The 12,905-nt window shown below is 46.4% G+C and overlaps 1 protein-coding gene across 4 annotated transcripts in view; it reads left to right on the top strand.

Annotated features, from left to right (window-relative positions):
• KAT6B (lysine acetyltransferase 6B) overlaps window positions 1–12,905 on the top strand; it is a 172,651-nt gene that overhangs the window by 151,422 nt on the left and 8,324 nt on the right. For all 4 annotated transcript variants that reach the window (XM_084794913.1, XM_084794911.1, XM_084794910.1 and 1 more), the window contains exons 13-15: window positions 9,302–9,533; window positions 10,184–10,343; window positions 10,910–11,227. In XM_084794913.1, the coding sequence (XP_084651039.1) occupies window positions 9,302–9,533; window positions 10,184–10,343; window positions 10,910–11,227 (710 nt within the window). The remainder of the gene's footprint in view (window positions 1–9,301; window positions 9,534–10,183; window positions 10,344–10,909; window positions 11,228–12,905) is intronic.

Here is a 12,905-nt window from a genome sequence, read left to right as displayed (position 1 = left end):
CTTGCTAGTGTGATATAGCATATAGTCTTGTTTCTCTCCACAGACACATCTAAACTTTAAAGTCCCTCCATGACCAAAGCCACTGGCAAGGCAGCCAGTCACTTAACTATATGACCCACCTGACCCACCCAGCATGCACTCTGTCCTGGACCATCGCTTTGTAGGCCAGGCTGATCTTGAACTCACAGCGATCTGCCTGCCTCTGCCTCCTGAGTGCTGGGATTAAAGGCATGTGCTACCACACCCAGCTGGACAACTTACTGTTGAGATGGACTTCATTTGAAAACAAAGAGAAAGTAGAAAGAGATTTATTCTCCCACTTTTTCTGAAGCCAAGATGTATACGATCTGAGTTGCTCTGTGAAAACTCAGTTTCCAGACCTGGGGTGCTGGTGTACACTTGGGGGCTGGGGGATTGAAGGGGGATGTGTATATATTTGGAGGGTTATAAGTAGGAGTGGGGAGGGCAGGGAGAAAAGGAAAGTGGGTTGCACTCTAACTTGCAACCACCTGTCTGGCGTGTCCTAGTGGCACTTGGTACTAAACTTCAGCTCACACATGCTAGGCTAGCACCCCACCCCATCCCTTTTACCTGTTGATAGCAATAGTTGCACAGGCAGGCCTTGAACTTTCAGTCCTTCTCCCATAACTTCCTGAATGCTTCGGTGTACAGGCTATGTGGCCAGGCTGGCTCCTGAGCCTGATTCAGGAGCAGTGTTAACATCCACAGCCGTGTAAGCAAGCCCCACCCACCCCAGCTGACTCAGCTGCCCCACAGAGCTCTAGGCCTATAAAAGTGGCCCAAAGAAAGCCCAGCTTCAGTTCAGCTCAGTTGTGGTACCTTGGCACCAGGGTGTGTAGGAGCACACAGCCCTTTGCTGAAAGTGCGTGCATCAGACCAAATGTGTGAGTTTAGTGGAGAATTCAAAATCATGTAGCTTTTCAATAGGAAATTCTTGGTCAGGGTTTTGTGCTTGTATGTGAAATTTTATTCAAGTTTCTACTTGGGTAGCAATCCAAGGAGGGTAGAGAACAGCAATTTAGGATTTTTTTTGGTTTTTGTTTTTGCTGATAATACCTTATTTTTTAGAATGTTTTTTCAAACAGTTCCTAGTGTGATGAAAATTTTTTCTAAGAGAAGAAATTGGTTTTAAATACCAGATTACTTCTTAACTTTTCTCTTTTGTAAATTTTTTTCTATTCCTAAAATACCCTAGAATTTAAAAATAATGTTACTGCGTTTATTGTGTGTGGGTGCCATGGTGCATATGTGCAAGTCTGAGGACAACTTGTAGAAGTCAGTTCTCCAAGCACGTGGGGCCCAGAGACTCAGCTCATCAGCAAGAACCTTTCCATGCTAAGCATCTACCTACTAGGATGTAAAAGCACACTTCCTCACTTCTGTCCTGTCACCATCTCCCAGTATGCCTCGCAGCGGATCAGAGCTTGACTGATGTTTGGGAGAGGCGGTGGCTTCGTGAACAGTGTGGTTACATTCAAAATATGTTTATATAAATATTTATAGTTTTTAAGCTTTAAACGTTTTAAAAATTTCTAAATTATGTTAGTTTGGTCATCTGTGATACTGGCAGAGTATTTATCTCTTCTTCTACACCATTTTATCCTATGTCTCAGGACCTTATTTTCCTAACAAGGAAATTGTGGGTTGAGTTCTTTTCACACACAGTCATCTTCTCAAGAAAATACTTGAGCACACGGGAGGCAGGCGGATCTCTGTGAGTTCAGGGCCAGCTTTGACAGCCTAGCTGTTACACAGCAAAACAAAACAAAATCTCCTATTCCTCTGAAGCAGGGTGTAGCGTGAATGGCACACCTTACTCTAGCAAACTCTCCTAGCTAGCCTTAGCTGTCAGCGTGACACAGCCAGTGCCTCAGTGGAAGGATTGCTGAGATCAGGTTGTCTTAATTAGTGACATGTGGGAGGACCCAGCCAGGGTGGGCAGCACCATCCCTACGCAGGCTTTATAAGAAAGCTAACTTAGCAGCTAGGCATAGTGACACGATTTTTAATTAATCTCAAGCACTTGGGAGGCAGAGGCAGAAGGATCTCTGTGAGTTCAAAGACAGCCTGGTCTACATAGTGACCTCTAGGACAGCCAGGGCTACATAGAGAGACCCTGTCTCAAAAAAAGGGAAAAGAAAGCTAGCTGAACATGAGCCGGCATGAGCAGTGATTTCAGCTTTACTTCCTGCCCTGATTACCTCACATAAACCTTTTCCTAGAGTGCAAGCCAAAGAAACTCTTTCCCTATTGCTTTGGGGAAGAGTGTTTTTTTGTCACAGCCACAGAGAGGGAAATTAGGACACAATCAGTCCTCAGTTCCATTTGACTGAAAGAAATCTCTGTGAAATGCAACCTGTGCCCTCTTTACTAACGCAGTGTCTTCTCTCCACGTCTCTCACTAGACAGCACTCCCGCCTTTGGGGTAGGGGTGATGTACCCCTTTAAAATTATTGTTTAAAGGCAGTCCTTGAGACTTTTGCTTAATAATATATGTCTGAAACCAAACCGTCCTGAGGTAAGCAAGAGCTGAGATTGAATGAGACAGACGTGAAGCTTTGTTACAAGCCTGGAAGGGATTATAATATGCCACCGTGGGTGGGAACCATAGCTACATCAAAAGACAGGAAGGTTGCTGGGGAGACCTCCCATTAAGTTGGGTGATCAGTTATAAAGGCACTGTTGGCTTGGCTCTGTTGTGTGGCTTTGGATTTACCTCTGGCCCTCAAACTGCTTCCATTGGAGCAGATACTGCCCTGGCCAGCGAGCTCAGAGGCACGTCACAGATGTGCAGCACCCTCTGTGACAGGCACCACAGAGGGAGGAGAGTCCCTTTTCCTGCCACCTGCCCTAACTGTGAGTGTGTATCTAAGCACCACATCTTCCCCTGGCAACTGATGCAGATTGATTACAGCCTTCTAGAGCATCAGCAGCCACCAGAGAGCCATGGGAACATGGTGTGTAGGCTTGAACATGTGTGCTACACGGCACCAGGGGATCATGTCTCTAGTATAGGCCTGCCTTTGGGTGGAACATGACAAAGACTATTCCTAGGACCACTGGTGGCCTTGTTTCACATAACTGAGGAAGAGCTTAGCGTGGAATGGCCTTCCAGGAAGCTATTCCATCTGTGAGAAGAGATGTCTAAGAACATGGCAGACAGGCTGAGGTGTGGCTCAGGACAGCCAACAGACATTTCCCAAGGACATGCTGTCTCCACTCCCTCAGTTTCCTGGTTCAAGCCATTTTCCCAGGACACTCTGAGTCTTGGAATGTGTGTGTCTTTGTTCTGTCTGGGATGCTCATGGTTCTGAAGCCTGGGGCAGCCATTGTTGTGGCTTAACAGGCTAGTTGTTTCTTCAGGACAGTCATTGAAGTTAAATACTTGACAGCCAAAAGGAATTTGGGAGCAAATTATGTTTGCCGGGAATTTTCAGTAGCTAATTCAGTGGGGCTCTTTCTTTAATTAAATTTATATTTGAGTGGTGGAGAACTTTTCAGACAGTGGTATGGTCTTCAGGTATCTCAAGCAAATGTAGGAACAGGAAGGAGGCTCATCCAGTCTCACTCCAAATTGCAGTTTGTATTTTTTTCTGTCCACACGTTTTCTTTATTTCCCCTATATTAAGGATTTTTAGTCCTTGAAATGATGGCCTCTAGATTGCATCCATTCATTATGGTGAATAACCCTCAATTGTTAATCTTTAATCTAAGCATTATTCTGTGTGTTCTTTATTAACCCTGTGATGATTTGAGTAACTTGAAGAGACCAGTGTGATTATTAGCTGCATAGTCTGAGGACACACACACACACACACACACACACACACACACACATATTGTGGGTCTCGTAGGTGTTTGATGATGAGTCCTGGGTTCCACTGCACCGTCTGTGGCTCCAGAGCCTGTGCTCCTCCTGGCTCCTTGTGGGCTGTCACAGTATGTGCTATAGATGACACTTCTGAAGTTCTTGTTGCCCTGCTTTTCAAAGTTGCTATTTTTCATATAACAGAGATGGTGTGAGAGTGCAGGTCACATGGTCCGCAGCACCCTAAGTGTCTCTAAGCAGCACTGTTTGCCCTTCACCTCTTCTTCACTCGTGACTGTAGAATGGGACTTTTCAGAAATGTCATGACCTGTGATAAACACAACAGATTAAGGACAGAAGTGGCGCACTCCTTTAATCCCAGTACTCGGGAGGCAGAGGCAGGCAGATCTCCGTGAGTTCAAGGCCAGCCTGAACTACAGAGCAAGTTCCAGGACAGCTAGAGCTGTTACACAGAGAAACCCTGTCTCGAAAAACCAAAAAAAAAAAAAAAAGGACACTGAAGAATGTGGAAATGTAAAACAAGTCTTCTTGCTATTGTTTATATTTTAGAAAATGCAGGGAAGGCTTTTTTATTATCTAAAATTATGGTAACATCATAAGGTTTATTGCTGTTTTAAAATTAATAAATGTCCCTTCTTAGTAAAACCAACAGATACAATCTTGATAAACAAAGGCTCTTTGGAGTCTTAAATAAGTGTTTAAAATACAAAGTTCTAAAGCCAAGATGTCTTAGAACCACTGATTTAACAATATACAGACTTTTACTGCTCAAGAGCCTCTCCACAGTGTGAGACCTTGGGCCCCACTCTGTACCATCTAGGTTGGAATTCATTTGTTGGAGCCAGAGTTGTTCGGTTTGTGACACCCAGGCAGAGAATAGAGCAATCCGCCGCTCAGTAACTCTAGCTAACACATAGCCTGATGGGGCTTTAGAAAATCCATTCCGTTTTGTTCTCTACCAGCAAGGAACTGATGGGCCCTGTCTCATCCCACTGGGCATTTAATATCTCTCCCGCTTCACAAGCCTTTCTACCTAGCAGCTCCAGAGCTGTGGTGCTCAAGGGCTTTGACCTTGAGTCACCTTTAGGGTCTTGGGAAAGCATATGTTGCTGCTGCTCGAGTAGTTTCAGGGGGTTTGGTCCATCTACTCTATAATATGCTGGGCCCAAAGAATTGTGGTGAGAAGTGTCTTCAACCTATGGTTTCAAATCCAGTCTGTTTCAAAATGTCCACTTTGAGACGCATCTCTGTCTTTTTGGAAAGTGATAAGTTTTCAAATAGGTCATGGATCATTTGGAACAGGGTTCTCTTCTCTTAAGATACTAACTTCAGAGTTGACACTGAGTTTAACAAAACTATAAACAGCCCCTCAAATCCATCCCAGTAATGAAACTGTTAACATGCCCATCGTCCACATGGTCACAGTGCTGCTGGCCCAGGAAATGAATAACAGACTGCATGGCCCAGTGAACTGCCAGCTCCAGGGAGCTAGGTGGCTAAAGGCAGCAGGTTTCCTCCTCTCTACGTTGCCATAAGCCTGGTGTCACTCCCCAGGCCTGCAAAGCCCAGGCTGTCTTCTGATGTGGGCCTGCCAGAGGAGTCCACTAAGCTAAACAGATGTTGGTGAAAGGTGTGTGTAATCCTCAGAGCTTATCTTCCCCTCAAAGCAGCTGAAGACTCTGAATTCACATAATCTAGACAGATGGGCATTGGGCTGAGTAACAAGCCAAAGTTTATACTTCATGTGCGAGGAAGTCCATAAGGTTTGGAATCCGATGGTGACAGATTAAAGTGTCCAAGTGTGACACTTTTGAAGAGAGCGACCCTTATCTCTGTCACACCCTTGCAGAGAACACTTTATACTTTTGTTCCTCTAGACCCCTTGAATAGCACTTGTCCAAAGGAGAGAATTTTCATATAAATGAGGGTCGAGGTCAAATTGTTTTTAATTTATTCATGTCTGCAAAGCCAAACTTTGACCTCATTGAAGTAGTTACTTAATTAAAGTGGATCTGACCTGCTTTGTAATGGTAGTTAACCATTTCAGACTTGGATCAGGACCAGGTACTGTGAGAATTGACACTTTAGGATACCCTCAATACAGGTGAGGTTCACTGGGTGCTGTGCTCACTTTCCCTTTGAGAGGATCATCTTATAATCCAGCAAGGAAGACTTGCACTGCCACACAGACCTCACCTTTCCCTGTTCACAGTTCCAGTGGAGCGAGCGAGGACGCTGGAATGTGCTAGTATAGGATAGTTAATGCAGGTCAGGGTGTATGGGGCACTTAGCTTTCAATTACAAGGTTCTCGCTCCTAAGTGAGTGCTGTTTGCCAGCACCTTTGGCCCACAGGCAAGTTCAAGGGAATAATTTCACCAGCGATTAATTATGCTGCAGCTACTGGGATTTGTCTTCCACACATCACTTTGTTTTCCATCTGAAACAGTAGGTTTCCCCAAAGGTAGTTGAAGTTTTCTGATTGAAAGCATTAAGGCGAGGTGTTAGCACGCCGTGGGAATCTATTCACCAGGGGTGTATTGTACTTGTTTCAGATGCCTCAGGACAATACACCGGCTTCCAAGATAAGTGCTTTTTAGTTCCCTGCATCTTAGATCAATTATTTGGAATCTTTTTGGTAAGTTAAATTTAAGAGCTTAAACCATCATCACATCTCTGTAATTACTTAATAAGTCAAATGTTCTTACCAAAAATTACTGTGTCTGCTCTGTATTGTAACCGTGCTTTGAAGAGCTGAGAAAAAGTAAGAAACAAAAGGTGACAGGAAGCCCCTTGCTTAACACCCCATGTTATGAAGGTCAGTGCAGTTCAGTGCCGGCGACTCGGCTCCTTCCAGGCAGGTGCCGGCTGCAGAAGACACGCTGCCACCAGGGCCCAGCACCCTTCCAAACGACACAGGCTTTCATTCTGCATGTGATTTCACTAATAAGAAATTTAGTCATGGTCATTTTTATTGTCCCTGGTGGATTCTGTTTAACATCAGTGTACCCGCCTTCAGGGGGAGATTTTATAGACTTCCAAATGGCTCTTTGCAGAAGTGTCATTTTCTTCCCACTGGCTGTAAGTTCCTTGAGTGGCAGAGACCCACTTGCTATAGGCAGTGCCAGGTACCTGGGGGCCTCGGCTTTGTGTGGTGTGCGGTGTTGGTACACATCATCTCGTCCCTGAAATGTGCACAGGTGCGGTAGGTTCTGACTGAGCATTGGGTTTCCGTTTGTCCTCAGCTCCCTGGAAAGTGCCCCTCCCAACAAGTGCTTACAGATCCCCTGCCTCCCCTCCACATTTGCATGTACAGCAGGAGGGTATTTGCTGGGAAAGACTAGTGGCTCAGAGCCCACAACACACTACAGTTGTTACAGTCAAGGGCTCACGGGAATGACCTAGGAGACAGTCTTTTGACATGGCAGGAGCGGGTACTGAAAGTCTCATACTCCCATGCTCCCCAGGGGTTCAGGTTGCCTGCTTGTCTGAGTAACCTCACCTTTTCAGTTAGACTCAGGGTGCAAGAACAGGAACAGCTAGGTAGGGTGGCGGTGGCGGAGTGGGCGGCGAGGAGTGGTCTGGCTGCCTCCTTCTTAGTTCAGAACATGGCAACATAGACAGAACAACAAGCATGTGCTTCCTGGGTAAGGTGAGCTGTGCAGTGGAGAGTGTGGTGCGTGGGGTGAGGGGCTCGCTGTGTTGTCACTCTTATGCTTGTGCAGAGAGCTTTCCCACGGGCCAGATGACAGTTCTACCTTCAACAGTGGGTGAACTATGGAGGGCCTGGGGACTCCATAGTCACTGCAGGGATCTCGTGGACAAGAGACACAGTTCTCATCCATGGTTCTGTGCCTGACCCCACCTTCTCCAACCCCTAGCCCCCACAGGAGTACAGAGCTATGGCCCCCAACTGCCTAAGTGAATCTCTCAGAATGTGCCAGGCACTTAGACAGCAGGTGACGGACGTGCCAGTTATATGTATTCTGAGGTTTGGGCTCCCTTCAGTACTCTGGCAACAAAGCAAGCCCTCTCCATGTGGACAGGACTGGGTGTGGGCTGGCTTCAGCACAGCACCCGTCTGCATAGCATGCTGACATCGCTATTGCAGCCTCAGCCTAGCAGGGTGATGCGTCGCAGTGGTTGGCTGTACAAGTCTGCTGTTTGTTTGCGCTCAGTCAGATACGTAAACATGGCGAGATGAGCTAAGCCAAAAATCTTAGGCAAAACCCGATTGTTTTTATTTCTATTGTGTGCAGTGACATTCAGAGTAAAACTGTCAAGGTTCTACAATGCTGTTGATAATAGATAGAATCTCTTGTTCTAGATTTCTGTATTATTTGCAGTGCTTTTGAGAAGCAGGAAAAATGGATCAGAGGCATTGATTTCTCTTTGTAACAACACCAACAAAACTAAAACAGAATATTCTTGCAAGTGCAGCCATTTTGGAAATGCAGATAAAGAAGAGAAATGCTGAAGATTTGGGTGGTTATCAAGCAGCCTGATTTGGTGATTGCTGCCACCTACTGTATGTGGCTGATGTTTGTTTAAATCCAGGAAGTTCACCAAGGTGAAGCTGTTGAAATAATTAGAGCAAAGAAGACATCTTTACTTGACAGACAGCCTTTCTTCTCTACTCCATAAGTGGCTCTTAATTACCAGGACAGCCGCCGGCTTTCATTCATTTCCTCTAAGCGGGCTTAAAGTTTCCTCATGTAAGAGTTCCTTTGCCAGAGAGCCTGGCTTGTTCAAGGTTCATGTGCTTCGGGTTTTCAAAATGCACATGGAACAGTGTGCTTTTGTTTTGTTTTGTTTTTTCATGTATCTTATTTGTAATTTGTAGAGCAACATTCTGGGGTTGGCTTAAAAGTTAATTTTCTTGAAGAGGGTAAAATAGAGGTAGCAAAGCTATCGTGAGTTGCCACCATTGACTTGAAAGATGTTGTTTTATTAGTCCTAAAACAGCTTCAGATCACCCGGCTGGTCAAATGGAGCAGGCAATACAGTCTGTGTCAGCCAAAGGCCTTCTATTAAGGCCCGGCTGTCAGAGGGTCAGCGGGTCCTCCTGAGGAAAACAAACTGCCCATTAATGTCGGGTGTTCCCTCCCCAGGATCCCTGAGTGCCTAACATTGAGGATCTGAAAGAATTTCAAGCTTGCAGGGGATTTATGTGTTGAGACTCCCCAGAAGTAATGTCTTTAGTCATAGCTTTCAGTCTCTGTAGGTTTACTGCCGCCAGCTGTGTGAATTGGCTGACAGTGCCACCACAAAAGATTGACAAGCAGAAATTTGAGGAGGTGACATCACTGTAATTGGAAGAGGCAGTTTGCTTGACAGAATGCACTTCACCTGTGTAGTGCTTTCACCTTACCGCTGATGATGTTTTCTAGCAGCCCCTGGACCCAACTCTGGAAACCACCACGCTGAGTGGAGCTTTGCTTTTTCTGCCCTAGGCTATTTGCTTTCTCGAAGGGAAGGCCAAGCGGGGTCTCCTGAAAAGCCACTTTCGGATCTGGGCCGGCTCTCCTACCTGGCCTACTGGAAGAGCGTCATCTTGGAATACCTCTACCACCACCACGAGAGACACATCAGCATCAAGGCCATTAGCAGAGCCACGGGCATGTGCCCACACGACATTGCCACCACTCTGCAGCACCTCCACATGATTGACAGGAGAGATGGCAGGTGAGTGCCATGGTCCCTAGCCAGGTGAGGCGCCCCCACAGCAGGGTCAGGTGAGGGCGTCCTCACAGCAGGGTCAGGTGAGAGGTCCCCACAGCAAGGCCAGGTGAGGGGTCCCCATAGCAGGGCCAGGTGAGGGGTCCCCACAGCAAGGCCAGATGAGGCGTCCCCACAGCAGGGTCAGGTGAGGGGTCCCCACAGCAGGGCCAGGTGAGGCATCCCCACAGCAGGGTTAGGCCTCCTATTAGTGCTTTTGTTATATTTTCCATTTTTCACAACCTGGGTCACAGGCACCTAGGTTGGCTGGGGACCTTGCTTTGCTTTGTCTTTTAAGGCAGGCGCTTGTAGCCCAGTCAGGCTTCAAACGCATGCTGATCCTCCTGAATGTTAGGGCTGCAGGCATGCACCAGCATGCCCACCTAATATTGAGTTGTTATTTTTGTTTTTTGTTTTGTTTGATTTTTAGATAGGGCCTCACTGTGTAGCTCTGGCTGCCCTTGGGCTCCTTTTGTAGACCGGGCTGGCCATGAACTTACAAAAGAGCCTCCTGTCTCTTTCTCCCCAAGTGCTGGAATTAAAGGTGTGTGCAGCCATGCCCAGCTAGCTCTCAGCTTTTGATTTCACTTTGTCTTACCTTACTTACTGTATTACAGGTTTGTCATCATTAGAAGGGAAAAGTTAATATTGGGCCACATGGAAAAGCTGAAACGCTGTTCCCGACCCAATGAACTTGATCCAGAGAGTCTAAGGTGGACCCCAATTTTAATTTCTAATGCTGTGGTTTCTGAAGAAGAACGGGAAGCTGAAAAGGAGGTAACACTGAGCTCTGTCGTTCTGAGTTGTGACTTTAGTCCCGTAGATCGCTTAAGCTGAGAGAGTCATTAGCATTGTTGTAAAAGCTCGCGTGTATAGACAGAGCTTATGAAATGATAAAGCACTAATTCATCCTAACCGAGTAAGACATGATAATCTTATTGAATTGAGTATGAAAAATGAGACACTTATCATTGATCACAAAGCAGCATTCTCAGCACTGACAGCATGTAATCAGATCAGACTTGGTGCTGGGCTGCAGGGCTGCCATGGCAATCGATTGCTTGTGTTTATGAACTTGCTTGGGTGCTCCATGCGAGTGAGCATGTAATGTAGTGAGAAAGGACCCGAATCAGTCCACTGCATCATTAATACTGCTAAGTAGCCCATGAAACCCAGTCCTCTTAGGTTTGTCATCCTGAGATGATACAGTGGGAATTTGCTTGGCCAGCTGGCTGTCCCAATGAGAACTCACTTAAGACCCTTTTGCATTGACCCTGGAGGCTCCAACTGTGTGACTGCCCTCTCACCAATCACCGTTCTGTCGCCCCACCCCCCACCCCCAGGCTGAGCGACTAATGGAACAAGCCAGCTGCTGGGAGAAGGAGGAGCAGGAGATCCTGTCGGCCAGAGTTAACAGTAGGCAATCATCTGCAAAAGTACAATCGAAAAATAAATACTTGCATTCACCAGAGAGGCGGCCAGTGGCAGGGGAGCGGGGACAGCTATTAGAGCTGTCCAAAGAGAGCAGTGAAGAGGAGGAGGAGGAGGAAGAGGAAGAAGAAGATGATGATGAAGAGGAAGAAGATGAGGAAGAAGAAGAGAGCATTCAGACATCTCCCCCACGGTTGACTAAACCGCAGTCAGTTTCCATTAAGAGAAAGGTGTGTGTGTGTTGACACTGTCGGCCTGGGAACTGTTTGCAGTCTGCTGACCTGTCTTTGCAGTGCCTGTTAGTTTGGGTTCTCTCTGTAGGTGCAGTTTATGTATATGTGGTCTCACTGATCCATTGTCATAATCATTCGGCTTACGGTTGTGGCTGTGTGAACTGGTGTTAGCAGCATGCTGGCTCTCTAGTCTGGTGGTCACTGCCACCTGCTGGTCTGCATGATAACCAGAAAGGTACCTCAGAGAGTACAAGCCCACCCTTCAAGGCCAGCGGAGGTCAGGCTTGGCAAGGTCACATCTCAGAACTCCAAGCCCAGGGCTCCTGCCTTTAATGCCCCTTGCTCTCACATAGAGTTGTTTGGTATTTCAGACCCTTGATTATGCTGCTGGTGCTCTGCATGTGTGGCCATCTACACAGCAGTGGTTTCTCCGGATTACACCAGTCCATGCCCAGTGGTATACAGAAAGAGAAGTGTCCCCCTCCCCCCCCCTTTTTTTTCTTTTCCTGTCTGTAGGTGATTGTTCTCCCCCATCCACTGTCTTTGTCTGCAGTTTCTGTCTGTGGCATACAGCAGGACCAGATAGTGTTAGTACAGCCTCGACAAGTAGATGACATGGTACAAGTGAAGGCTCTTCCCCAGGGGAAGCTGTCCTGAGAGGCGTCTGTCAGGCACTTTGCTAGTCTAACTACCAACTAGGATGTAGCAGAGGGGAACATCCCACGAAGTGCACTTGTAGCTACTGAGCATTAATTTCTTTTTCTTTCTTTTTTTCTCCCCTCCCCCCTTTTTTTGTTTTTTGTTTTTGTTTTTTGGGGGGGATTGTTGGGTTTTTGGGGGGGTTGAGACAAGGTCTCTCTGTGTAGCCTTGGCTGTCCTGGACTCGCTTTGTACACCAGGCTGGCCTTGAACTCACAGAGATCCGCCTGCCTCTGTCTCCCGAGTGCTGGGATTAAAGGTGTGCGCCACCACGCTCAGCTTGAGCATTAATTTCTTATACAGAGAATACATTCATGTATCCTAAGTAGAATGAGAGGAATGTGATCTAAAAACATGAAGAGCCAGAATCATTCAGGACAGGACATGCGCCACTGTTGTCCATACCAACACCACCTGAGGGAAGCCAGCTCTCACATAGGCTGCACCTGCATTTGAGGAAGTCTAGTGGCTTAGGGAGGGTAAGCAGACGAAGGAAACTGATAACAAGCTACTAATTAATAACAGGCCTATTTGTGTTCTTTAAGAACATTGAAAGCACTAAAAATGTAAGATACAGGAACTCTTTGGTACTGTCTGTCTGAGGTGCTAGGAATGGAGCCCATTGGGCCTTGTACACAAGAGCTACGTGCTCTGCCAGTGAGCTCCACCCCAGCCCTAGAGGCTGACGTTCATGGAAACACACTGAACCTCACCGAGGACGTCCATCAATTTCATGGCTCATTGGCACATATCTTATAGCTTTGAATCTACCTATTCCTTCTTTAAATTTTATATATCAGATGCTTCTTGCCTTGGGAAAATAGCTTATTGTTGAAACCAAGGGATATCATTTGTGCCATTGTCCTATTCAGAGAGTTCACTTTTTAAGGTATCTTCCATAAAATATATTCCATAAAAATAGTCTAAAATTATTATTAATTGCCCACATCTCAGCAGCCGCCATTCTCTAACCCTG

Source organism: Acomys minous (genome assembly GCF_964271855.1).
Source record: "Acomys minous genome assembly, chromosome: 9".
Taxonomy (NCBI): Eukaryota; Metazoa; Chordata; class Mammalia; order Rodentia; family Muridae; genus Acomys; species Acomys minous.
Note: the sequence above shows the minus strand (reverse complement) of the source record. Positions and strands in the feature narration are given on the sequence as shown.